This window comes from Oncorhynchus mykiss, chromosome 18 (genome assembly GCF_013265735.2).
Source record: "Oncorhynchus mykiss isolate Arlee chromosome 18, USDA_OmykA_1.1, whole genome shotgun sequence".
Taxonomy (NCBI): Eukaryota; Metazoa; Chordata; class Actinopteri; order Salmoniformes; family Salmonidae; genus Oncorhynchus; species Oncorhynchus mykiss.
The window spans coordinates 4,567,987-4,593,565 of NC_048582.1; the positions used below are offsets into that span (position 1 = coordinate 4,567,987).

Sequence of the window (25,579 nt, forward strand, 5' to 3'; positions counted from 1 at the left end):
TGCATGAACTGTCAAGTCTCAACATGTCCTGGGGCAATGGAGAGCGGGAGATAGCTGTCTATCAAAATGTTTTTACAGGCACCTGAAAGCTGGCCAGGCAACAGGAGAGCGCCCCATCTGTCCACCACTAAACTTTGTAGCGGCTGCTAAAAAAGGCAAGAGAAAATTATTTATTTTTTAAAATGTATTCAGACATCTAATGTACAGGATTTCCCATGTGCATTTTTTATTTAACCTTCATGTAAGTGTTCGGTTTCCCGCACAAATGCCAGTATGCATTTTAAAACGGTGGAAAAGGCAACATGTGACAATAACACAACTGATAGCAGTTGCTAACTACTGTAGCTAACTAGCCTCTGTAGCTAGCAAGCAATGCTAAAAGAGATTGCAAACGGGTTAGCATAACTAGCCAAACAAAAAACATTTTTTCCCCCTAAATATTAGCTAATTGACTAGTATTCATGAGGCCAGCAAACAAATTCCTCACATACTAGGAACGTATTTCCTCCAACGTTATACTGAAAAAGGAGCTTCTCGGTCACAAAACAAGTTTTCTGGAGACTTGTGGGAGTGCTGATGACGTCGCTCACTGTGTGCGCTTTCGGTAGCCGGATTGCACCCAGACTGAGGAGAAATCCACACACAATTGTCGTGACTTTACTTTCATTAATCTGATGACTGTTATGTATCTAAATCAACTAACTCTGTTTGTTACCCGATTAAATTAATCATGTAACAATTAACTCATTAGGAATTTTTGGGGCACCATGAGAGCATCTCCCGAATTAAACTCTAAAAAAGGTATTTACCTATCACATCCATAAAACAGTCAACATATTAATCATAACCTCGTCTCATATCATCATTCTGAACCGTCGTAACCTCCTGCATCTGCAAAAACCCCAGCCTTACTTATGATTCAGTAGTACACAAATTGATTTAAATATTTATTTACTAGCTAACTAAATGATAACACAGGATAAACACACACACTTAATACATGAGAAAAGGTCCCTAGCGGACTGACACAATATAGTGTTTTTTATTTTTTAAAAAGGTCCCTAGCGGACTGACACAATATAGTGTCTGTTTTTTTTCAAAAGGAGAGAGAGAAAAACAACACTTATCATTGATACATTTTAGAAACATTTTAGAAACTATTCTCACAGTAATCATATACTTTGCAGACGAGAAGAAATCATGAATGTATTTACGTGTGAATGCCTTCGTTCGCTGGTTATCTGTCGGAACCAGACCTTCTTAGGAAGGGTGTGCGGCCTTTCCATTTGTAAGGTTCTGATTGTCCAAAAGGGTTTCCTCTAAAATGAGTTCCGGCACCTATTTCAGTCCAAGTCAAGCAATGAGATTAAAATCACCTATTTCAGTCCAAGTAAAGCAATGAGATTAAAATCACCTATTTCAGTCCAAGTCAAACAATGAGATTAAAATCACCTATTTCAGTCCAAGTAAAGCAATGAGATTAAAATCACCTATTTCAGTCCAAGTCAAACAATGAGATTAAAATCACCTATTTCAGTCCAAGTCAAGCAATGAGATTAAAATCACCTATTTCAGTCCAAGTAAAGCAATGAAATTAAAATCACTCCATCACCTAATTTTAATCTTAGCTGGTCTGAGAGAACTGATGAGTCTTCTCTCCTTTATGTATACGTTGGTGTGTTTTTAAGTTGCTCTGTTGAGAGAAACTCTTCCCACAGACAGAGCAGTAGTATGGCTTCTCTCCTGTGTGAATACGTTGATGTGTGTTTAAATGGTTCTGTTGAGAGAACCTCTTCCCACAGTCAGAGCAGATGTAAGGCTTTTCTCCAGTGTGTAAACGTTGGTGTTTCTTGAAGCTGCTCTGTTGAGAGAAACTCTTCCCACAGTCAGAGCAGACATAAGGCTTTTCTCCAGTGTGTGTTCTCTGGTGAACTTTTAGATCAGATGATGTTGTGAAGCATTTTCCACAGTCAGAGCAGGAGTAAGGCTTCTCTCCTGTGTGTAAACGTTGGTGTTTCTTGAAGCTGCTCTGTTGAGAGAAACTCTTCCCACAGTCAGAGCAGACATAAGGCTTTTCTCCAGTGTGTGTTCTCTGGTGAACTTTTAGATCAGATGATGTTGTGAAGCATTTTCCACAGTCAGAGCAGGAGTAAGGCTTCTCTCCTGTGTGTAGACGTTGGTGTTTCTTGAAGCTGCTCTGTTGATAGAAACTCTTCCCACAGTCAGAGCAGACATAAGGCTTTTCTCCAGTGTGTGTTCTCTGATGAACTTTTAGATCATATGATGTTGTGAAGCATTTTCTACAGTCAGAGCAGGAGTGTGCCTTCTTTTCTATGTGAAGACGTTCATGTGATTTTAAATGGTTCCGTTGGGAGAAACTCTTCCCACAGTTGGAGCAGTGGTAAGGCTTCTTTCCTGTATGTATACGTTCATGCGATTTTAAGGTACCCAATCGGGAGAAACTCTTCTCACAGTCAGAACAGGAGTACGGCTTCTCTCCGGTATGTATACGTTGGTGTGCTTTAAAGCTACCCTGGTGGGAGAAACTCTTCCTACAGTCAGAGCAGTAGTAAGGCTTAATTCCTGTATGTATACGTTTATGCAATTTTAGGGTACCCAATCGGGAGAAGTTCTTTCCACAGTCAGAGCAGGAGTACGGCTTCTCTCCTGTATGTATACGTTGGTGTGCTTTTAAGCTACCCTGGTGGGAGAAACTCTTCCCACAGTCAGAGCAGACATAAGGCTTTTCTCCAGTGTGTGTTCTCATATGAACTGTTAGCTCAGATGAGGTTGTGAAGCATTTTCCACAGTCACAGCAGGAGTAAGGCTTCTCTCCTGTGTGTAAACGTTGGTGTTTTTTTAGGTTGGTCTGTTGAGAGAAACTCTTCCCACAGTACGAGCAGGAGTAAGGTTTCTCTTCTGTGTGCACTCTCTGATGAACTGTCAGAGCCTTTGATGTTGTGAATCTCTCCCCAGAGTCAGTACAGGAATACAGATTCTCTCCTGTGTGGATTTTTACGTGTATTTTTAGCTTTGATAAACCTGGGAAAATCTTCTCACAATGTGGGCAGTGGTGAAACCTCTTAGCTCTGTGATCTTCCTGCTGTTGCTCTCTAGATGTAGAGAATGTCTCAACATGGTCTCCTGTGTGAACAACATCAGAAGAACCAGTCAGTTGGTGTGATACACAGTACCAGTCAAAAGTGTGGACACACCAACTCATTCAACTGGTTTTCTTTAACTATTTACTACTTTGTAAAACCAAAAGTGTGCAAAGTTGTCAACAAGGCAAAGGGTGGCTACTTAGAATACAATATATATTTTGATTTGTTTAACACTATTTTGGTTACTACATGATTCCATATGTGTTATTTCATAGTCTTGATGTCTTCACTATTATTCTACAATGTAGAAAATAGCAGAAATAAAGAAAAACACTTGAATGAGTAGGTGTTGTCAGGATTCACCTAGGGGGTCATGATTTGGGGCTGTACAAATATTTGATGTATTAGAATAATTGATTATGCGTATGTTATATTAATAGAAGGGGAGGGGTTAAAAGGCCCCTCCCTCCTTACATTCATAAGGTTTTATACTACGGATTAACAATATCTATTCATTGTCGAGGTTTAGTATTGTTCTACAGTTATATTTTAGTTCTCTCTCTCTCTCTCTCTCTCTTTCTGCCTCATTATAAAGAGGCCCCTCTTAGAAATGTGTGACTTAGACAGAACTCTGCAGGGGAGTGAAGGAGATGAGACTAGGTAAACATTCCACTATAAATCCACTTTGGGGACGAGGGGACATTTACTGCTAAGTGTTTAGCTAACAGTTAATAAAGGACCTGTTTATACAGCTCTGTAGGCCTGGTTCTGGTCCCAGGAGTAGAGGATGATGATGTCGGCAGTGACATCATCAGGGAGCGACTCAGGGTGTAATAAAACAACTGGAGGCCTTTCGTTAGACGCAGAACTTACTCTGAAACATGCGTGCTATGTTCCTGGTTTGTCAACGTCTGTCTGCAAATTGCATTAATAAAAGGTTTTTGAATGATTTAATTAAAGATAATTGTCATAATGCTAATTTCACCAATGATTGACAAGGAAGGAAGTAAGGAACGAACCCTAACGATGTGTCCGAACGTTCGACTGGTACTGTACTTATTTTATGGAGCTACATTTACATTTCCTGCTCTTTGGGGTTTTAGGTTTTTCTGTAAAGAACTGTGTGACAACTGCTGATGTAAAAAGGGTTATATAAAATACATGTGGCATGTATAAGTGCTTCACAGAAACCCAGCCTAAAATCCCCAAAGAGCAGGCAATGCAGATGTAGAAGCACAGTGGCCACGAAAAACTCCCCAGAAAGCAGGAACCAAGGAAGAAACAGAGAGGAACCAGGCTCTGAGGGGGTGACCAGTCCTCTTCTGTCTGTACCAGGTGACATATGTATTCATATCAGTAGGCTGTACAATACAGGGGAATAAAACTATTCTAAAAGTGGGTAACAGTCTGGGTTGGGGTCAATTCCATTTAAATAACAGTCCATTCAGAAAGTAAACCTAATTCCAATTCCAACAGTCCACATTTTGTTAATTTAAAGGCATTGAAGAGAATTGGAATTTCAGTGTATTTCCCCAAATATCTGGAATTGACACCAACCCTGACAACAGTCTAAGGCAAAAAAGGAGTGAAAATAATTATCCATATCATCCTCCACTCACTATCACAAGGGTTAGTAACTACAGACTCATTTCATATCATCCTCCACTCACTATCACAAGGGTTAGTAACTACAGACTCATTTCATATCATCCTCCACTCAACATCACAAGGGTTAGTAACTACACAGACTCATTTCATATCATCCTCCACTCACTATCACAAGGGTTAGTAACTACAGACTCATTTCATATCATCCTCCACTCAACATCACAAGGGTTAGAAACTACAGACTCATTTCATATCATCCTCCACTCACTATCACAAGGGTTAGTAACTACAGACTCATTTCATATCATCCTCCACTCACTATCACAAGGGTTAGTAACTACAGACTCATTTCATATCATCCTCCACTCACTATCACAAGGGTTAGTAACTACAGACTCATTTCATATCATCCTCCACTCAACATCACAAGGGTTAGAAACTACAGACTCATTTCATATCATCCTCCACTCACTATCACAAGGGTTAGTAACTACAGACTCATTTCATATCATCCTCCACTCACTATCACAAGGGTTAGTAACTACAGACTCATTTCATATCATCCTCCACTCACTATCACAAGGGTTAGTAACTACAGACTCATTTCATATCATCCTCCACTCACTATCACAAGGGTTAGTAACTACAGACTCATTTCATATCATCCTCCACTCACTATCACAAGGGTTAGTAACTACAGACTCATTTCATATCATCCTCCACTCACTATCACAAGGGTTAGTAACTACACAGACTCATTTCATATCATCCTCCACTCACTATCACAAGGGTTAGTAACTACACAGACTCATTTCATATCATCCTCCACTCACTATCACAAGGGTTAGTAACTACACAGACTCATTTCATATCATCCTCCACTCACTATCACAAGGGTTAGAAACTACAGACTCATTTCATATCATCCTCCACTCACTATCACAAGGGTTAGTAACTACACAGACTCATTTCATATCATCCTCCACTCACTATCACAAGGGTTAGAAACTACAGACTCATTTCATATCATCCTCCACTCACTATCACAAGGGTTAGTAACTACACAGACTCATTTCATATCATCCTCCACTCACTATCACCAGGGTTAGTAACTACACAGACTCATTTCATATCATCCTCCACTCACTATCACAAGGGTTAGTAACTACAGACTCATTTCATATCATCCTCCACTCACTATCACAAGGGTTAGTAACTACACAGACTCATTTCATATCATCCTCCACTCACTATCACAAGGGTTAGTAACTACACAGACTCATTTCATATCATCCTCCACTCACTATCACAAGGGTTAGTAACTACACAGACTCATTTCATATCATCCTCCACTCACTATCGCAAGGGTTAGTAACTACACAGACTCATTTCATAGAACTTTAAAACACTGGCAGTTTGTCTACTTCACTTCTTTAGTCTCCTCTCTGATCACTCCAGATAATCCAGTTGTTCAGGGATGTGTGATGTCAGAATTACAGAATTCAACCTATCAACAGACTGGTTCATAACTTATGGAGGTCTAATATATGAAGATAACTTATAGATAGAACCTGCTCTTACCATGACTAACAGATGTACCAATCTCCTCCTCCTCTTCTTCATCTTTAATGTTGACATTCAGCTCCAGTGTTTGACTGCAGTCTTCCAGCTTCACTGATGCCATCTCTGGATCCTGCAGTGCAAACTGGGCTCCACTGTCACAATCAGGACCCAGTGACTGTAGGTTTGGACTCAGTGTGGAAGGGGAGAGGCAGGCTGGGTTTGTCCTCACTGTTGATGTTACCGGCCTCAGACTTAATCTGAGTTGGTCTGTAGTAATAAAGACAAGCGGAAAACAATCTTGACAGTTCTGGTGCTTTCTTTGTCCTCAAAAAATGTATTATCTTTTTTTGTTGTTCAATTCTCTCATTTCAATAGATCAGGTAGATAAACATTGACAACAAAACATTCATTCAAAACAGACAGAAAGTTCACCCTTTAAATGACCCAACGTAAGAGATATAAATGTACAGAATGGTTACCTGAAGGAAAATGAGGGTTGTGCTGTTTCCATTTCAGTCAAGGGGAGGGTTGAGTATTGTTTTAATCTAGTCCAGAAGAGGGTCCTGTCATTTTGTAATTGGTGAAATTTCAATATTGCTCAGTGTTTAAGAATGAGTTGCTTATTACGCTTTATAAACTGGGTGGTTGGAACCCTGAACGCTGATTGGCTGACAGCCGTGGTATATCACACCATATACCAGGGGGGTGACAAAACATTACTTTTTAACTCTTCTAATTACGTTACGTACGTTATAATAGCAATAAGGCACCTCAAGGGTTTGTGGAATATGTCCAATATATCAGGGTTAAGGGCTGTATCCAGGCCCTCCACAACAGCCCTTAGCCGTGATATATTGGACATATAACAAACCCCCCTCTGACCTTAAATATATCAGGGTTAAGGGCTGTATCCAGGCCCTCCACAACAGCCCTTAGCCGTGGTATATTGGACATATAACAAACCCCCTCTGACCTTAAATATATCAGGGTTAAGGGCTGTATCCAGGCCCTCCACAACAGCCCTTATCTGTGGTATATTGGACATATAACAAACCCCCTCTGACCTTAAATATATCAGGGTTAAGGGCTGTATCCAGGCCCTCCACAACAGCCCTTAGCCGTGGTATATTGGACATATAACAAACCCCCTCTGACCTTAAATATATCAGGGTTAAGGGCTGTATCCAGGCCCTCCACAACAGCCCTTAGCCGTGGTATATTGGACATATAACAAACCCCCTCTGACCTTAAATATATCAGGGTTAAGGGCTGTATCCAGGCCCTCCACAACAGCCCTTATCTGTGGTATATTGGCCATATAACAAACCCCCTCTGACCTTAAATATATCAGGGTTAAGGGCTGTATCCAGGCCCTCCACAACAGCCCTTAGCCGTGGTATATTGGCCATATAACAAACCCCCTCTGACATTATCGATTAAATAAATCAATGTGTGGCTGATGCCTCCCCTCATCTCTGATTCTCTGCTGCACAATATCAAGTGGGACTATGGGCTATTTAGTGTGATGTCAATCAAATGATCCATAGCCTATAGAATACCAAGTGCATGCTGGGAGGAAGCACAGAGCAAAGTTATACTGTATTTCTAAGACAGTTGCTGAGATGGTGTAAATTCAACTAGGCTGCATTACACACCACAAAAGGTTATTCCCAACCCTGAGCCTCGACTTGCTCTGCTTGTTGATTCAAAACGTTTTTTTATTTATTTTAATGCTACCTAACCAATGGCTGTGATGTGTCGGTCAATTGTGGCAGTTGAGGAAGAGAGTGAAAGGTTTCTTCACATTTTGTTGTTGTTGTTGATTAGACCAAGTTCCCCAAAAACACAAACCACAATCTTGCAGGCAGACTAGCCTATTCCTCAACCCACCCGGCACTCTTTAAATAGCCTACCTCCATGTCAGTGAAGGGCTGTTGAGTTAAAACCCAGACTAGCCTATTCCTCAACCCACCCGGCACTCTTTAAATAGCCTACCTCCATGTCAGTGAAGGGCTGTTGAGTTAAAAACCCAGACTAGCCTATTCGTCAACCCACCATGCACTCTTTAAATAGCCTACCTCCATGTCAGTGAAGGGCTGTTGAGTTAAAAACCCAGACTAGCCTATTCCTCAACCCACCATGCACTCTTTAAATAGCCTACCTCCATGTCAGTGAAGGGCTGTTGAGTTAAAAACCCAGACTAGCCTATTCCTCAACCCACCCGGCACTCTTTAAATAACCTACCTCCATGTCAGTGAAGGGCTGTTGAGTTAAAACCCAGACTAGCCTATTCCTCAACCCACCATGCACTCTTTAAATAGCCTACCTCCATGTCAGTGAAGGGCTGTTGAGTTAAAAACCCAGACTAGCCTATTCCTCAACCCACCCGGCACTCTTTAAATAACCTACCTCCATGTCAGTGAAGGGCTGTTGAGTTAAAACCCAGACTAGCCTATTCCTCAACCCACCATGCACTCTTTAAATAGCCTACCTCCATGTCAGTGAAGGGCTGTTGAGTTAAAAACCCAGACTCCACTTGAGGGGTTATGCCATAGGCCTCTTTTAGTGAAGATGCTGTCAAAAAAGCACAGGCCTACCACTTGTTAGATTAACATGAAGAAAATAAAACTGATCTGATTATATAAAGAGATCTATAACAGTGTTTTTGGTCAGCGCTGCTTTACGCTAGAAACAAGCTGTAAGATAACCAGGGAAGAAGTGACTCGGATGCAAATCACGGTTTCATTTCTTTGACATTCAGAGGCTGAGATATAACCTTCTATATCCTACGAGACAAAACGAAAAGAAATATACTAATCTAATTCTATCAATTTATTAAGCTAATTACTGGTCTGTACAATAGAAGATGTTAAAACCCAGACCGCTTTTAGGGAAATGCTTGTTGGATTAAAGACACAGAATGAGAGTAGCCAGCAGTTAGAGATTTACATTTCTCTGCTAAAAGACTGGATGGTCAATTCCGATATCTGACTGCAGATCCATCCTCTGCAGACATCCGGGCTTTTATACTTCTAGCGCTTAACGGAGCAGAGCTGTTGTCAAGGAAGTGAGTTTGTGTTTATACTGGACCTCCCGCCCCCACCTCCTGCCCACCAATCAGGTCAATGCGGTGCTATACCGAGCCCTTCACACTGTTACAAAACTTGAAGAGGCACACGGCGATGCGTTAGGAGCTTGATTTGACCTCTGCCTCCGTGGGTTCAGAAATTGTGTCACACCCTCCCTAAGAAGGTTCCGGACACATTTTGGGATCAGACATGAATTGTATTTTACTCTGTCTGGCGTGGAAAGGTAGCTTGTCTTTTACTCTGTCTGGCGTGGAAAGGTAGCTTGTCTTTTACTCTGTCTGGAGTGGAAAGGTAGCTTGTCTTTTACTCCGTCTGGCGTGGAAAGGTAGCTTGTCTTTTACTCTGTCTGGAGTGGAAAGGTAGCTTGTCTTTTACTCCGTCTGGAGTGGAAAGGTAGCTTGTCTTTTACTCCGTCTGGCGTGGAAAGGTAGCTTGTCTTTTACTCTGTCTGGAGTGGAAAGGTAGCTTGTCTTTTACTCCGTCTGGAGTGGAAAGGTAGCTTGTCTTTTACTCCGTCTGGAGTGGAAAGGTAGCTTGTCTTTTACTCCGTCTGGAGTGGAAAGGTAGCTTGTCTTTTACTCCGTCTGGAGTGGAAAGGTAGCTTGTCTTTTACTCTGTCTGGAGTGGAAAGGTAGCTTGTCTTTTACTCTGTCTGGCGTGGAAAGGAAGCTTGTCTTTTACTCTGTCTGGCGTGGAAAGGTAGCTTGTCTTTTACTCCGTCTGGAGTGGAAAGGTAGCTTGTCTTTTACTCTGTCTGGAGTGGAAAGGTAGCTTGTCTTTTACTCTGTCTGGCGTGGAAAGGTAGCTTGTCTTTTACTCTGTCTGGAGTGGAAAGGTAGCTTGTCTTTTACTCTGTCTGGCGTGGAAAGGTAGCTTGTCTTTTACTCTGTCTGGCGTGGAAAGGTAGCTTGTATTTTACTCTGTCTGGAGTGGAAAGGTAGCTTGTCTTTTACTCTGTCTGGCGTGGAAAGATAGCTTGTCTTTTACTCTGTCTGGCGTGGAAAGGTAGCTTGTCTTTTACTCTGTCTGGCGTGGAAAGGTAGCTTGTCTTTTACTCTGTCTAGCGTGGAAAGGTAGCTTGTCTTTTACTCTGTCTAGCGTGGAAAGGTAGCTTGTATTTTACTCTGTCTGGAGTGGAAAGGTAGCTTGTTTTTTACTCTGTCTGGCATGGAAAGGAAGCTTGTCTTTTACTCTGTCTGGCGTGGAAAGGTAGCTTGTCTTTTACTCTGTCTGGCGTGGAAAGATAGCTTGTCTTTTACTCTGTCTGGCATGGAAAGGTAGCTTGTTTTTTACTCTGTCTGGCATGGAAAGGAAGCTTGTCTTTTACGCTGTCTGGCGTGGAAATGTTGAACTATTTAAAGTACCATGATCAGATGATCTCACATGTGATTATTTGTTAACAGGGACAGTTTCGTTGTAAACGAGACACAATGATTTGGCATAGGATAAATATGATAAGATGAACACACAGGCCTCTCTCTCTCTCTGTCCATTCTTAACCTGTGTGGTAAAAAAGATTCTGCTAATAAGTAAAATAACGTAGACTTGCATGAAATGTTTATAAAAGGCAATGTTTTTCTCAGACCTGCAAATACAATGATAGATTCATGCAATGCTTTCACCATAAAATAGATGTCAACCCCTACTCTTGTTCACGGTGGTCTGCGAACCCACGACCTTCTGTCCCGCAGCCCTGAACGCGATCAGAATTCCTGCGTTGCCATGCAACGCTTACAGGACGAAGAACAGTTAATAAAGTTCATATCTAAAGGCTCTGGTCTGTCCAAGAAGTGTTGGTAAACGGTAGACATGTTCTCTACTATCCATCATGTTTTAATCATTATTTTGGCTATGGGGGATATTTTTTTATATTTTTATTCAGCGTTCAGGGAGGGTTTATGTCAAATATATTTTGCTCACCAGACGGACATCCATTTTCCTTTCAGATATCCGTATTAAAAAATAATGTTCACTACCCAAGTGCAGTTAATCTATAGTAGTCTTCCTAAATTCACAAATTACTAAGTAAACAATTAATACAAGGTTGCAGTTTGAGGCAGAACTGTCATATTTTCCACTTTCACTCACAAAAACATATTGTATTTCCCATTCACACCATAGTAACAACTATAGATAAATATAGAAACAACTGAATGTGTCTGAATATTGTTACAGTGACATGTAGAAATCAGACGAACATGACATTCTGCTTGTAAACAGTAAAACAACCCTAAAACTGTCTCTCTGGTGCAGCCGCACAGCCTGCAAGTCTATTGACTCAGACCGAGAGGCGCCGCCATTTTACCAGCTCATAAACATATGGAAATAATCAGAATAATAAACATGTCAAACGAACTCACAAATCTCAAATCAATTGATTCTTTATGAAATTACTTTGACGAAATAATGTACATTCATTCACTCTGACAAACCCAAAGTCTAAACTTAGCTAGCTAAATGTGACTTCTAAAATTATATTTAATCACGTTCTTCACTCACTCGGTTCAGCACAAAACTAAAACGTCATAAAACCTTTAACAAACGTGAAAATACCTTGACGGGTTTGCTACCTAACATGTTACGACATGTTCTTTCGATATTAGAAAGTTTAAACGTGCTATTGCATACCTTTAGTTAATACTTCTGAAACGGACACAACCGCTACTGTCTTCAGAGAACAATTGTGGCCGAAGCCTGCCCGGAACTTCCTGTTCCCTGACTATCAAAACGCAACAGGACTACTTCTTCTTCTTCGGTGGGTTTAATGGTGGTTGGCATTCAATATGTTGCATTAGTTTATTTAGTAAATCTTTTCTTAACTCAGGTGTTGCAAGAAGGCCAATAAGGGTATTATCTTTGAAAAACAAGGGTCCTGAAAAACGGACGTTTCTTTTTTTTGTTGGTCAAGATATAACTGAGGGAGTCAAACAAACACTGTTTGGTTGTAATCAAGCTCTGACTTCACTACTTGTTTTGACCAGTGCCCATACTCTGATAGACTTCGTACCTTGTGCTGATTATTTGAATTAAACACACCACTTATTTTGTTCATAAAGCTGTAGGAATTGAATTAAGTGTCTGGTTAAGATCATTTGAAATTCTCAGCCTCTGGCAGATTACTCCTCTACTTTACTGAGAGAGAGAGCACCTGATTGTTCAATTACTTGAATTTACATGGTTGTTACGAGAGAGAGGGAGAGAGAGGGAGGGAGAGAGAGAGCGAGAAAGATGCAGGATACATTTGATTGACCCTGTTCTGTGGAGCCTTCCTACTCCTCCTCATCCCCTGTTCTGTGGAACCTTCCTACTCTTCCTCCTCATCCCCTGTTCTGTGGAACCTTCCTACTCTTCCTCCTCATCCCCTGTTCTGTGGAACCTTCCTACTCCTCCTCCTCATCCCCTGTTCTGTGGAGCCTTCCTACTCCTCCTCCTCATCCCCTGTTCTGTGGCCTCTCCCCATATGAAATCTGTAATTACAACTAATGAATTCATGCTCAGGATTCATTGAGGATGTCTATCATATACTGGGTATATTAATTATGCTTCAAGGTTGAATCTGGATAGGAGAAGGAAAACAGAAAGTATCTGAAAATGATCACTGTGTTGAACTCAATGCACAACGTTTGACCTGGGCCCTATGCACTTTATAGGGAACCCTACAGCTACAGCCACACACGTCAGTACAGGCCTGAGTACAGTCTGAACAGCCCGTTGTCATAGCAGCCACGCCATCAGTAGGTCAAGAACTCACTGTTAAATCCATTATAAAAAATATAAAAATGGAAAGAATATGGCACAAGGGCTACTTCTGACTAAAGAAGGCCGTCCACCAAAACTCAGTGACCCGGGTAAGGAAGGTATTAGACCGAGAAGCAACCAAGAGGCCAATGGTAACTGTGAAAGAGCTGGAGAGATCCACAGCTGAGACGGGGGGGAAACCGGCCTTGGGACAACTACCACCTGTACATTCCACAAAGCTGGGCTTTATGGAAGCCCGGCGAGAGAAATAAGCCATTGCTGAAGAAAGGCGAGACCTGAATCCAATTGAGAATCTGTGGCCTTTGAAATTGCTGTTGACTAATGTTCCCCATCCAACTTGAAAGCGCTTAAGTCATTTTCCCAAGAAAAATGGCAGGATTCAGATGTGCAAAGTTCTTAAAGACCCAGAAAGACTCACAGCTGTAATTACTGCCAACGGTGCTTCTGCTAAGTATTGACTTGGGGGTGAATACTTATGCAACCAACAAGTTTAGTTGTTTTTTGTTTTGTAACTTTTGTGTCACAATAGAAAAATACACTACATCTCATGGGCATTAATATGGAGTTGGTCGCCCCCCCCTTTGCTGCTATAAGAGCCGCCACTCTTCTGGGAAGGCTTTCCACTAGATGTTGGGACATTGCTGCTATAAGAGCCGCCACTCTTCTGGGAAGGCTTTTCACTAGATGTTGGGACATTGCTGTTATAACAGCCTCCACTCTCCTGGGAAGGCTTTTCACTAGATGTTGGGACATTGCTGTTATAACAGCCTCCACTCTCCTGGGAAGGCTTTTCACTAGATGTTGGGACATTGCTGTTATAACAGCCTCCACTCTCCTGGGAAGGATTTCCACTAGATGTTGGAACATTGCTGTTATAACAGCCTCCACTCTCCTGGGAAGGCTTTCCACTAGATGTTGGGACATTGCTGCTATAACAGCCTCCACTCTTCTGGGAAGGCTTTCCACTAGATGTTGGAACATTGCTGCTATAACAGCCTCCACTCTTCTGGGAAGGCTTTCCACTAGATGTTGGGACATTGCTGCTATAAGAGCCACCACTCTTCTGGGAAGGCTTTCCACTAGATGTTGGGACATTGCTGCTATAAGAGCCACCACTCTTCTGGGAAGGCTTTCCACTAGATGTTGGGACATTGCTGCGGAGACTTGCTTCCATTCAGCCCAAAAAAAGCATTAGCGAGGTAAGGGCACTGATGTTGGGCGATTAGGCCTGGCTCGCAGTCTGCGTTCCAATTCATCCCAGAGGTGTTTGATGGGGTTGAGGTCAGAGCTCTGTGCAGGCCAGTCAAGTTCTTCCACACCGATCTTGACAAAACCATTTCAGTATGGATCTCGCTTTGTGCACGGGGGCATCGTCATGCTGAAACAGGAAAGTCCCTTGTCCAAACTGTTGCCACAAAGTTGGAAGCACAGAATTGTCTGGAATGCCATTGTATACTGTAGTGTTAGATTTCCCTTCACGAGAACTGAGGGGTTTTGCCCGAACCATAAAAAACAGCCCCAGACCATTATTACCCCTCCACCAAACTTTACAGTTGGCACTATGCATTCGGGAAGGTAGCGTTCTCCTAGCATCTGCCATAACCCAGATTCGTCTGTCGGACTGCCAGATGGTAAGGCGTGATTTATCATTCCAGAGAATGCATTTTCACTGCTCCAGAGTCCAATGGCGGCGAGCTTTACACCACTCCAGCCGACGCTTAGCATTGTGCATGGTGATCTTAGGCTTGTGTGTGACAGGTCATGGAAACCCATTTCATGAAGCTCCAGACAAACAGTTCTTGTGCTGACATTGCTTCCAGAGGCAGTTTGGAACTTGGTAGTGAGTGTTGCAACTGAGGAAAAACGATTTTTATGCACTACCACTTTGCGGCTGAGACGTTGTTGCTCGTAGACGTTTCCACTTCACAAGAACAGCACTTACAGTTGACTGGGGCAGCTTTAGCACGGCAGAAATTTGACAAACTGACTCGTTGGAAAGGTGGCATCCTATGACGGTGCCACTTTGAAAGTCACTGAGCTCTTCAGTAAGGCCATTCTACCGCCAATGTTTGTCTGTGGAGATTGCATGGCGGTGTGCTCGATTCTATACACCTGTCAGCAACGGCTGTGGCTGAAATAGCCGAATCCACTAATTTGAAGGGGGTGTCCACATACTTTAGTATATATAGTGCAGTTTGCACCTTCTTAAGTATGTCAGGGCTGGACATGGACTTTTCTTGCCACTTGTCCAAATTATTTTTTACTTGTCCAATAGTTAAAAATACTTATCTGAAACTGAAAAATTCTGTAGTAGTAAATTTAAAAAAAATAACTATTGACAGATGCAATTTGATAATTCTTGTCATTTTTATTTAACCTTTATTTAACTAGGCAGTCAGTTAAGAACAAATTCTTATTTTCAATGACGGCCTGGGAACAGTGGGTTAACTGCCTGTTCAGGGGCAGAACGACAGATTTGTACCTTGTCAGCTCGGGTGTTTGAACTTGCAACCTTCCGGTTACTAGTCCAACTCTCTAACCACTAGGCTACCCTGCCGCCCCATAATAACAGTGTAACAACCCCTGACTCTCCAACAACATGGAAACTATGGAAACTAACCATGGAAACTAACCATGGAAACTAACCATGGAAACTAACCATGGAAACTATAACAAACTGAATCCGCAGACCATAAAGTGCATCACGGGAGTTTATTGGCATTTTCCTTTGTGGGGCAGAACTGATGAATTACCGTATAATACGAATAGAATAACAACCTATGACAGACTGATTAAATCTGCTAGACGTGTGTTAACCTCACAATAGCAACATACATAGATAAAGAGATCATCTCTACAACGCAGTGATTAAAATGTCACAGAACACAATGAAGTTTAAGTCCACATGTCAGTGAATAACACATACCAATTTATATTTTATAAACAGACAATTTACTTATGAATGATGTATGTTGTGGAAGCTAAATACAAAACAGTACCAGCACCTATTTCAGTCCAAGTCAAGCAATGAGATGAAAATTGAGTGATGGGAGTGATTTTAATCTTAGCTGGTCTGAGAGAACTGATGAGTCTTCTCTCCTTTATGTATACGTTGGTGTGTTTTTAAGTTGCTCTGTTGAGAGAAACTCTTCCCACAGACAGAGCAGTAGTATGGCTTCTCTCCTTTATGCATACGTTCATGTGTTTTTAAGTTGCTCTGTTGAGAGAAACTCTTCCCACACACAGAGCAGTAGTAAGGCTTCTCTCCTTTATGCATACGTTTGTGTGTTTTTAAGTTGCTCTGTTGAGAGAAACTCTTCCCACAGTCAGAGCATATGTAAGGCTTTTCTCCAGTGTGTGTTCTCAGATGAACTTTTAGATCAAATGATGTTGTGAAGCATTTTCCACAGTCACAGCAGGAGTAAGGCTTCTCTCCTGTGTGTATACATTGGTGTTTTTTTAAGCTACCCTGGTGGGAGAAACTCTTCCTACAGTCGGAGCAGTAGTAACGCTTCTTTCCTGTATGTATACGTTCATGTGATTTTAAAGTATCCAATCGAGAGAAACTCTTCCCACAGTCAGAGCAGTAGTAAGGCTTCTCTCCTGTGTGTATACGTTGGTGTGATTTTAAATGGTTCTGTTGAGAGAAACTCTTCCCACACTCAGAGCAGGAGAACGGCTTCTCTCCTGCATGTATACGTTGGTGTGCTTTAAAGTTACACAGGTGGGAGAAACTCTTCCTACAGTCAGAGCAGAAGTACGGCTTCTCTCCTGCATGTATACGTTGGTGTGCTTTAAAGTTACACAGGTGGGAGAAACTCTTCCTACAGTCAGAGCAGGAGAACGGCTTCTCTCCTGCATGTATACGTTGGTGTGCTTTAAAGTTACACAGGTGAGAAAAACTCTTCCCACAGTCAGAGCAGATATAAGGCTTTTCTCCAGTGTGTGTTCTCTGATGAACTGTTAACTCAGACGATGTTGTGAAGCATTTTCCACAGTACGAGCAGGAGTAAGGCTTCTCTCCTGTGTGCACTCTCTGATGAAGTGTCAGAGCCCTTGATGTTGTGAATCTCTTCCTACAGTCAGTACAGGAATACAGATTGTCTCCTGTGTGTATTTTTAAGTGTACTTTTAGCTTTGATAGAATTGGAAAATTCTCCTCACAATGTGGGCAGTGGTGAGACCTCTTAGGTCTGTGATCTTCCTGCTGTGTCTCTCTGGATGTAGGGAATGTCTCAACACGGTCTCCTGTGTGAACAACATCAGAAGAACCAGTCAGTTGGTGTGATATACAGTACCAGTCAAATGTTTGGACACCTACTCCTTCCAGGGTTTTCATTTATTTTTTACAATTTTCTACATTGTAGAATAATAGTGAAGACATCAAAAATATATTTTAGATTTTTCAAAGTAGCCACCCTTTGCCTTGATGAAAGCTTTGCATTCTCTCAACCAGCTTCGTGAGGAAGTCATCTGGAATGCATTTCAATTAACAGGTGTGCCTTGTTAAAAGTTACTTTGTGGAATTTCTTTCCTTCTTAATGCGTTTGAGCCAATCAGTTGTGTTGTGACAAGGTAGGGGTGGGATACAGAAGAGCCCTATTTGGTAAAATACCATCCATATTATGACAAAAACAGCTGAAATAAAGCAAAGAGAAACAACATTAGAGTCAAGTGCACCTCAGATCGCAGCCCAAAGAAATGGTTTGTCCTTTTGGTTCCAATTGCCGTGTCTTTCTGAGATGTGGTGTGGGTGGGTGAACGGATGATCTCTGCTTGTGTGGTTCCCACCGTGAAGCAACGGAGGTGGTGTGGGGGTGCTTTGCTGGTGACACTGTCAGTGATTTATTTAGAATTCAAAGCCACACTTAACCAGCATGGCTACCGGTGTGCCCTAGTAAGAAGACCACTTTGTGCAGCTCACAGCACTGTCATCTCCAATGTACATAATATAAGTAAGTCTACCTGATAAAGCTTCTCAGTAAAGCATTAAAAACAATCAAGCAACGCATAAAAGTGCTAAAAATAGCCCATATTAATATATGTAACCTAAAAAACAAGGTTCATGATATCAATAACTTGCTAGTTACAAATGACATACATATTTTGACTCTCTCTGAAACTCTACTTAGATAATACCTTTGATGATACAGTGGTAGCAATACATGGTTATAACATCTACAGAAAAGACAGAAATGCCAATGGCGGAGGTGTTGCTGTCTATATTCAGAACCACATTCCTGTAAAGATTAGAGACGATCTCATGTTAAATACTGTTGAAGTAATACGGCTACAGATTCATCTGCCTCACCTAAAGCCCATTCTAGTGGGAAGCTGCTAGAGACCACCAAGTGCTAACCGTCATTATCTGGATAACGTGTGAAACATTGACTGGCTCTCATCAAGCTGCCCACTCAAAAAAAAAAAAAAGCAGCCAACAAGTGCTCATCAAATGTGGGAACTCCTTCAAGACTGCTGGAAAAGCATTCCAGGTGAAGCTGGTTGAGAGAATGCCAAGAGTATGCAAAGTACTTTGAATAATATAAAATATATTTTTGATTTGTTTAACACTTTATTTTGGTTACTACATGTTTCCATGTGTTATTTCATAGTTTGTCTTCATTGTTATTCTACAATGTAGAAAGTAGTAAAAAAAAATAAGAAAAACCCTTGAATGAGTAGGTTTGCTAGAATGCAGGAACAGAGGAACATAGGAAGAAACCTAGAAAGGAACCGAGGGGTGGCCAGTCCTCTTCTGGCTGTACCTGGTGACTTATGACTTCATATCAGTAGGCTGTACAATACAGGGGAGTAAAACTATTCTAAAAGCGGGTAACAGTCTGGGTTGGGGTCAATTCCTTTTCAATTCCAATCAATTCAGAAAGTAAACCAAATTCCACATGCTGCTAATTGAAAAGCATTGAAGAGAATTAGAATTTCAGTGTATTTCCTGAATGATCTGGAATTGACACCAACCCTGACAACAGTCTAAGGCTAAAGGGGTGAAAATAATTACCCAGAATCATCGTCCACTCACTATCACAAGGGTTAGTAACTACACAGACTCATTTCATATCATCCTCCACTCACTATCACAAGGGTTAGTAACTACACAGACTCATTTCATATCATCCTCCACTCACTATCACAAGGGTTAGTAACTACACAGACTCATTTCATATCATCCTCCACTCATTATCACAAGGGTTAGTAACTACACAGACTCATTTCATATCATCCTCCAGTCACTATCACAAGGGTTAGTCACTACACAGACTCATTTCATATCATCCTCCACTCACTATCACAAGGGTTAGTAACTATACAGACTCATTTCATATCACCCTCCACTCACTATCACAAGGGTTAGTAAATACACAGACTCATTTCATATCATCCTCCACTCACTATCACAAGGGTTAGTAACTACACAGACTAATTTCATATCATCCTCCACTCACTATCACAAGGGTTAGTCACTACACAGACTCATTTCATATCATCCTCCACTCACTATCACCAGGGTTAGTAACTACAGACTCATTTCATATCATCCTCCACTCACTATCACAAGGGTTAGTAACGACACAGACTCATTTCATATAACTTTAAAACACTGGCAGTTTGTCTACTTCACTTCTTTAGTCTCCTCTCTCCTAGCTTTAGACCTCTATAACTTATGACCCAGTCTAACTTATGGCCCAGTCTAACTTGTGACCCAGTCTAACTTGTGACCCAGTCTAACTTATGGCCAAGTCTAACTTATGACCCAGTCTAACTTATGAGGAACCTGCTGTTACCATGACTAAGAGTTGTCCCAATCTTCTCCTCCTCTTCTTCATCTTTAATGTTGACATTCAGCTCCAGTGTTTGACTGCAGTCTTCCAGCTTCACTGATGCCATCTCTGGATCCTGCAGAGCAAACTGGGCTCCACTGTCACAATCAGGACCCAGTGACTGTAGGTTTGGACTCAGTGTGGAAGGAGAGAGGCAGGCTGGGTTTGTCCTCACTGTTGATGTTACCGACCTCAGACTTAATTCAAGTCGTCCTGTAGATATAATGAGAAACAGAAAACAACCTTGACAGTTCTGGTGCTTACTTAATTCTCAAAAGATATTATATTTTTTGTTGTTCAATTCTCTCATTTCAATAGATCAGGTAGCTAAGCATTGCCAACAAAACATTCATTCAAAACATTAGAAAAAACACAAATAAGAGATGGATCTAAATGTACAGAATGGTTACCCGGAGGAAAATGAGGGAGGGTTATGCTGTTTCCATTTCAGTCAAGGAGAGGGTTGAGTATTGTTTTAATCTAGTCCAGAAGAGGGTCATGTCATTTGTAATTGATGACATGTCAATATTTCTCAGTGTTTTACCATGACTTGCTTATTAGGCTTCATAAACTGGGTGGTTTGAGCCCTGAACGCTGATTGGCTATATATCAATGTGTGCCTGATGCCTCCCCTCATCTCTGATTCTCTGCTGGACAATATCAAGTGTGACTATAGGCCATTTAGTGTGATGTCAATCAAATGATCCATAGTCTATAGGCTAAAGCAGGGCTCTCCAACCATGTTCCTAGAGAGCTTCCCTCCTGTATGTTTTAACTCCAACCCTGTTCCTGGAGAGCTACCCTCCTGTAGGTTTTAACTCCAACCATGTTCCTGGAGAGCTACCCTCCTGTAGGTTTTAACTCCAACCCTGTTCCTGGAGAGCTATCCTCCTGTAGGTTTTAACTCCAACCATGTTCCTGGAGAGCTACCCTCCTGTAGGTTTTAACTCCAACCCTGTTCCTGGAGAGCTATCCTCCTGTAGGTTTTAACTCCAACCATGTTCCTGGAGAGCTACCCTCCTGTAGGTTTTAACCCCAACCCTGTTCCTGGAGAGCTATCCTCATGTAGGTTTTCACTCCAACCCTGTTCATGGAGAGCTACCCTCCTGTAGGTTTTAACTCCAACCCCATTGGTTCAGTTTATTGAATTAGGTGTGCTAGATTAGGGTTAGAGCGAAAGCCTACAGGACTGTAGCTCTCCAGGAACAGGGTTGGAGAGCCCTGGGCTATAGGATACGAAGTGCATGCTGGGAGAAGCACAGAGCAAAATTATAATATGGTTCTAGGATAGTTGCTGGGATGGTGGAAATACAACTAGGCTGCATTACACACCGCAAAGGTTATTCCAACCCTGAGAAACGGCCTGCTCTGTGCTTGTTGAGCCAAAACTGTTTTTTTTATGCTGCCTAACCAATGGCTGTGCTGTGTAGGCCTATCCTAACCAATGGCTGTGCTGTGTTATCCTAACCAATGGCTGTGCTGTGTCGGCTTATCCTAACCAATGGCTGTGCTGTGTCGGCTTATCCTAACCAATGGCTGTGCTGTGTTATCCTAACCAATGGCTGTGCTGTGTCGGCTTGTCCTAACCAATGGCTGTGCTGTGTTATCCTAACCAATGGCTGTGCTGTGTAGGCCTATACTAACCAATGGCTGTGCTGTTTAGGCCTATACTAACCAATGGCTGTGCTGTGTAGTCCTATCCTAACCAATGGCTGTGCTGTGTAGTCCTATCCTAACCAATGGCTGTGCTGTGAAGAAGAGAGCGAAAGGTTTCTTCAGATTTTTTTGTTGATTAGGCCAAGTCCCCAAAAAATACACACAATCTTGGGCACGGACTAGCGCACACTCACCATGCACTCTTTAAATAGCCTACCTCCATGTCAGTGAAGGGCTGTTGAGTTAAAAACCCAGACTCCACTTGAGGGGTTATGCCATAGGCCTCTTTTAGTGCAGATGATGTCAAAAAAGCACAGGCCTACCACTTGTTAGAATAACATGAAGAAAATAAAACTGATCCGATTATATAAAGAGATCTATAACAGTGTTTTTGGTCAGCGCTGCTTTACGCTAGAAACAAGCTGTAAAATAACCAGGGAAGAAGTTACGTTGTTTCCTTGACATTCAGAGGCTGAGCTACAACCTTCTATAGCCCAGGAGACAAACAAAAAAAGACTTGTAATCTAATTCTGTCACTACCAATTTATTAAGCTATTTACTTTCTGTACAATAGAAGATGTTTAAACTGGAGGTCGACCGATTCATCGGAATGGCCGATTAATTAGGGCCGATTTCAAGTTTTCATAACAATCGGAAATCGGTATTTTTGGTTTGGCCTACTTTTTTTTTTTTTTTTTACAACTTTATTTAACCAGGCAAGTCAGTTAAGAACACATTCTTATTTTCAATGGCGGCATACCAGGGAACGGTGGGTTAACTGCCTCGTTCAGGGGCAGAACGACAGATTTTCACCTTGTCAGCTCGGGGGATTCAATCTTGCAACTAGTTCAACGTTCTAACCACCTGCCTCTCATTGCACTCCATTGCACTCCATGAGGAGCCTGCCTGTTACTCGAATGCAGTAAGTCAAGGTAAGTTGCTAGCTAGCATTAAACTTATCTTATAAAAAAACAATCAATCATAATCACTAGTCAACTACACATGGTTGATGATATTACTAGTTTATCTAGCGTGTCCTGAGTTGCATACAATCGATGCGGTGCGTATCATTGCGCCAATGTGTATCTTACCATAAACATCAATGCCTTTCTTAAAATCATTACACAGAAGTATATATTTTTAACCCTGCATATTTAGCTAAAAGAAATCCAGGTTAGCAGGCAATATTAACCAGGTGAAATTGTGTCACTTCTCTTGTGTTCATTGCACGCAGTCAGTGTATATGCAACAGTTTGGGAATTTTAGGTAATTATGACATAACATTGAATGTTGTGCAATGTAACAGGAATATGGATGCCACCCGTTAGATAAAATACGGAACGGTTCCGTATTTCACTGAAAGAATAAACATCTTGTTTTCGAGATGATAGTTTCCGGATTCGACCATATTAATGACCTAAGGCTCGTATTTCTGTGTGTTATTATGTCAGAACTAAGTCTATGATTTGATAGAGCAGTCTGACTGCGCGGTGGTAGGCAGCAGCAGGCTCGTAAGCATTCATTCAAACAGCACTTTACTGCGTTTGCCAGCAGCTCTTCGTTGTGCGTCAAGCATTGCACTGTTTATGACTTCAAGCCTATCAACTCCCGAGATGAGGCTGGTGTAACCGATGTGAAATGGCTAGCTAGTTAGCGGGGTGCGCGCTAATAGCGTTTCCAACGTCAATCGCTCTGAGACTTGGAGTGGTTGTTCCCCTTGCTCTGCATGGGTAACGCTGCTTCAAGGGTGGCTGTTGTAGTTGTGTTCCTGGATCGAGCCCAGGGAGCAGCGAGGAGAGGGACGGAAGCTATAGTTACACTGGTAATACTAAAGTGCCTATAAGAACATCCAATAGTCAAAGGTTAATGAAATACAAATGGTATAGAGAGAAATTGTCCTATAATAACTACAACCTAAAACATCTTACCTGGGAATATTGAAGACTCATGTTAAAAGGAACCACCAGCTTTCATATGTTCTCATGTTCTGAGCAAGGAACTGAAACGTTAGCTTTCTTACATGGCACATATTGCACTTTTACTTTCTTCTCCAACACTTTGTTTTTGCATTATTTAAACCAAATTGAACATGTTTCATTATTTATTTGAGGCTAAATTGATTTTATTGATGTATTGTATTAAGTTAAAATAAGTGTTCATTCAGTATTGTTGTAATTGTCATTTTTACAAATAATAATTTTTTTTTTAATTAAAAATCGGCCGATTAATCGGTATTGCCTTTTTTTGGTATCAGACAGCTTTTAGGGAAATGCTTGTTGGGTTAAAGACACAGAATGAGAGTAGCCAGCAGTTAGAGATTTACATTTCTCTGCTAAAAGACTGGATGGTCAATCCGATATCTGACTGCAGATGCATCCTCAGCAGACATCCGGGCTTTTATACTTCTAGCGCTTAACGGAGCAGAGCTGTTGTCAAGGAAGTGAGTTTGTGTTTATACTGGACCTCCCGCCCCCACCTCCCACCCACCAATCATGTCAGATGGTCTCAGATTTAGTTATTTGCAAACCGGGACAATTTCGTTGCAAACAAGAAACACTGATTTGGCATTGGAGAAATATGGAGATAAACACATAGGCCTTTATCCATTCTTAGCCTGTGTGGTAATAAAAAACATTTGGCTAATACGTAAAATGACGTAGACTTGTATGAAATGTTTATAAAAGGCTTTTTCTTCCCCTCAGACCTGCAAATACGATGATAGATTCATGGAATGCTTTCACCATAAAATAGATCTATCCACACTCTTGTTCACGGTGGTCTGCGAACCCACGACCTTCTGTCCCGCAGCCCTGAACGCGATCAGAATTCCTGCGTTGCCATGCAACGCTTACAGGACGAAGAACAGTTAATAAAGTTCATATCTAAAGGCTCTGGTCTGTCCAAGAAGTGTTGGTAAACGGTAGACATGTTCTCTACTATCCATCTTGTTTTAATCGTTATTTTGGGGTATAAAGAGAGCGTCTTATTTTCAAGCGTTCAGGGACGGTTTATGTCTGATAGATTTTGCTGACAGGACGGCCTCCATTTTCCTTTCAGATATTTTCTCCATGTAACCCTTATTAAACATGTTCACTCTACGTGCAGATAAGCTATAGCAGACTTCCTAAAATCCACGTTAATGCATAAATGACTAAATAAACAATTAATACAAGGTTGCAGTTTGAGGCATAACTATGTACTATTTTCCACTATTTCACTCACATAGTGACAACTATAGATAAATATAGAAACAACTGAATGTGTCTGAATATTGTTACAGTGACATGTAGAAATCAGACGAACATGACATTCTGCTTGTAAACAGTAAAACAACCCTAAAACTGTCTCTCTGGTGCAGCCGCACAGCCTGCAAGTCTATTGACTCAGACCGAGAGGCGCCGCCATTTTACCAGCTCATAAACATATGGAAATAATCAGAATAATAAACATGTCAAACGGACTCACAAATCTCAAATCAATTGATTCTTTATGAAATTAGATTAACGAAATAATGTACATCCATTCACTCTGACAAACCCAAAGTCTAAACTTAGCTTGCTAAATGTGACTTCTAAAATTATATTTAATCACGTTCTTCACTCACTCGGTGTAGCACAAAACTAAAACGTCATAAAACCTTTAACAAACGCGATAATACCTTGACGGATTTGTTACCTTACATGTTACGACATGTTCTTTCGATATTAGAGCGTTTAAACGTGCTATTGCATACCTTTAGTTAATACTTCTGAAACGGACACAACCGCTACTGTCTTCAGAGAACAATTCCACAGACTTCATTGTGTCCGGAGCCTGCCCGGAACTTCCTGTTTCCCGACTATTAATATATATATACAGTTGAATTCGGAAGTTTACATACAGCTTAGCCAAATACATTTGAACTCAGTTTTTCACAATTCCTAACATGTAATTCTGGTAAAAATTCCCTGTCTTAGGTCAGTTA

General features: G+C 41.4%; 2 protein-coding genes across 2 annotated transcripts in view; both read right to left on the reverse strand.

Moving 5' to 3' along the window:
* Window positions 1-1,069: 1,069 nt before the first annotated feature.
* LOC110528793 (zinc finger protein 883-like) lies at window positions 1,070-12,608 on the reverse strand. The gene is made up of 5 exons (XM_036951255.1): window positions 11,993-12,608; window positions 8,767-8,868; window positions 6,294-6,542; window positions 1,491-3,144; window positions 1,070-1,338 (listed from the first exon to the last, which is right to left on the reverse strand). The coding sequence occupies exons 3-4, from the start codon at window positions 6,394-6,396 to the stop codon at window positions 1,625-1,627; spliced, it is 1,623 nt and encodes a 540-aa protein (XP_036807150.1). The 5' UTR covers window positions 6,397-6,542; window positions 8,767-8,868; window positions 11,993-12,608; the 3' UTR covers window positions 1,070-1,338; window positions 1,491-1,624.
* Window positions 12,609-15,818: 3,210 nt separating this feature from the next.
* The window catches only part of LOC110516275 (zinc finger protein 501), a 200,752-nt gene continuing 190,991 nt past the window's right edge, over window positions 15,819-25,579 (reverse strand). The window contains exon 5 of the mRNA XM_036951223.1: window positions 15,819-17,371. Within this exon, the coding sequence (XP_036807118.1) occupies window positions 16,188-17,371 (1,184 nt within the window). The 3' untranslated portion in view covers window positions 15,819-16,187. The remainder of the gene's footprint in view (window positions 17,372-25,579) is intronic.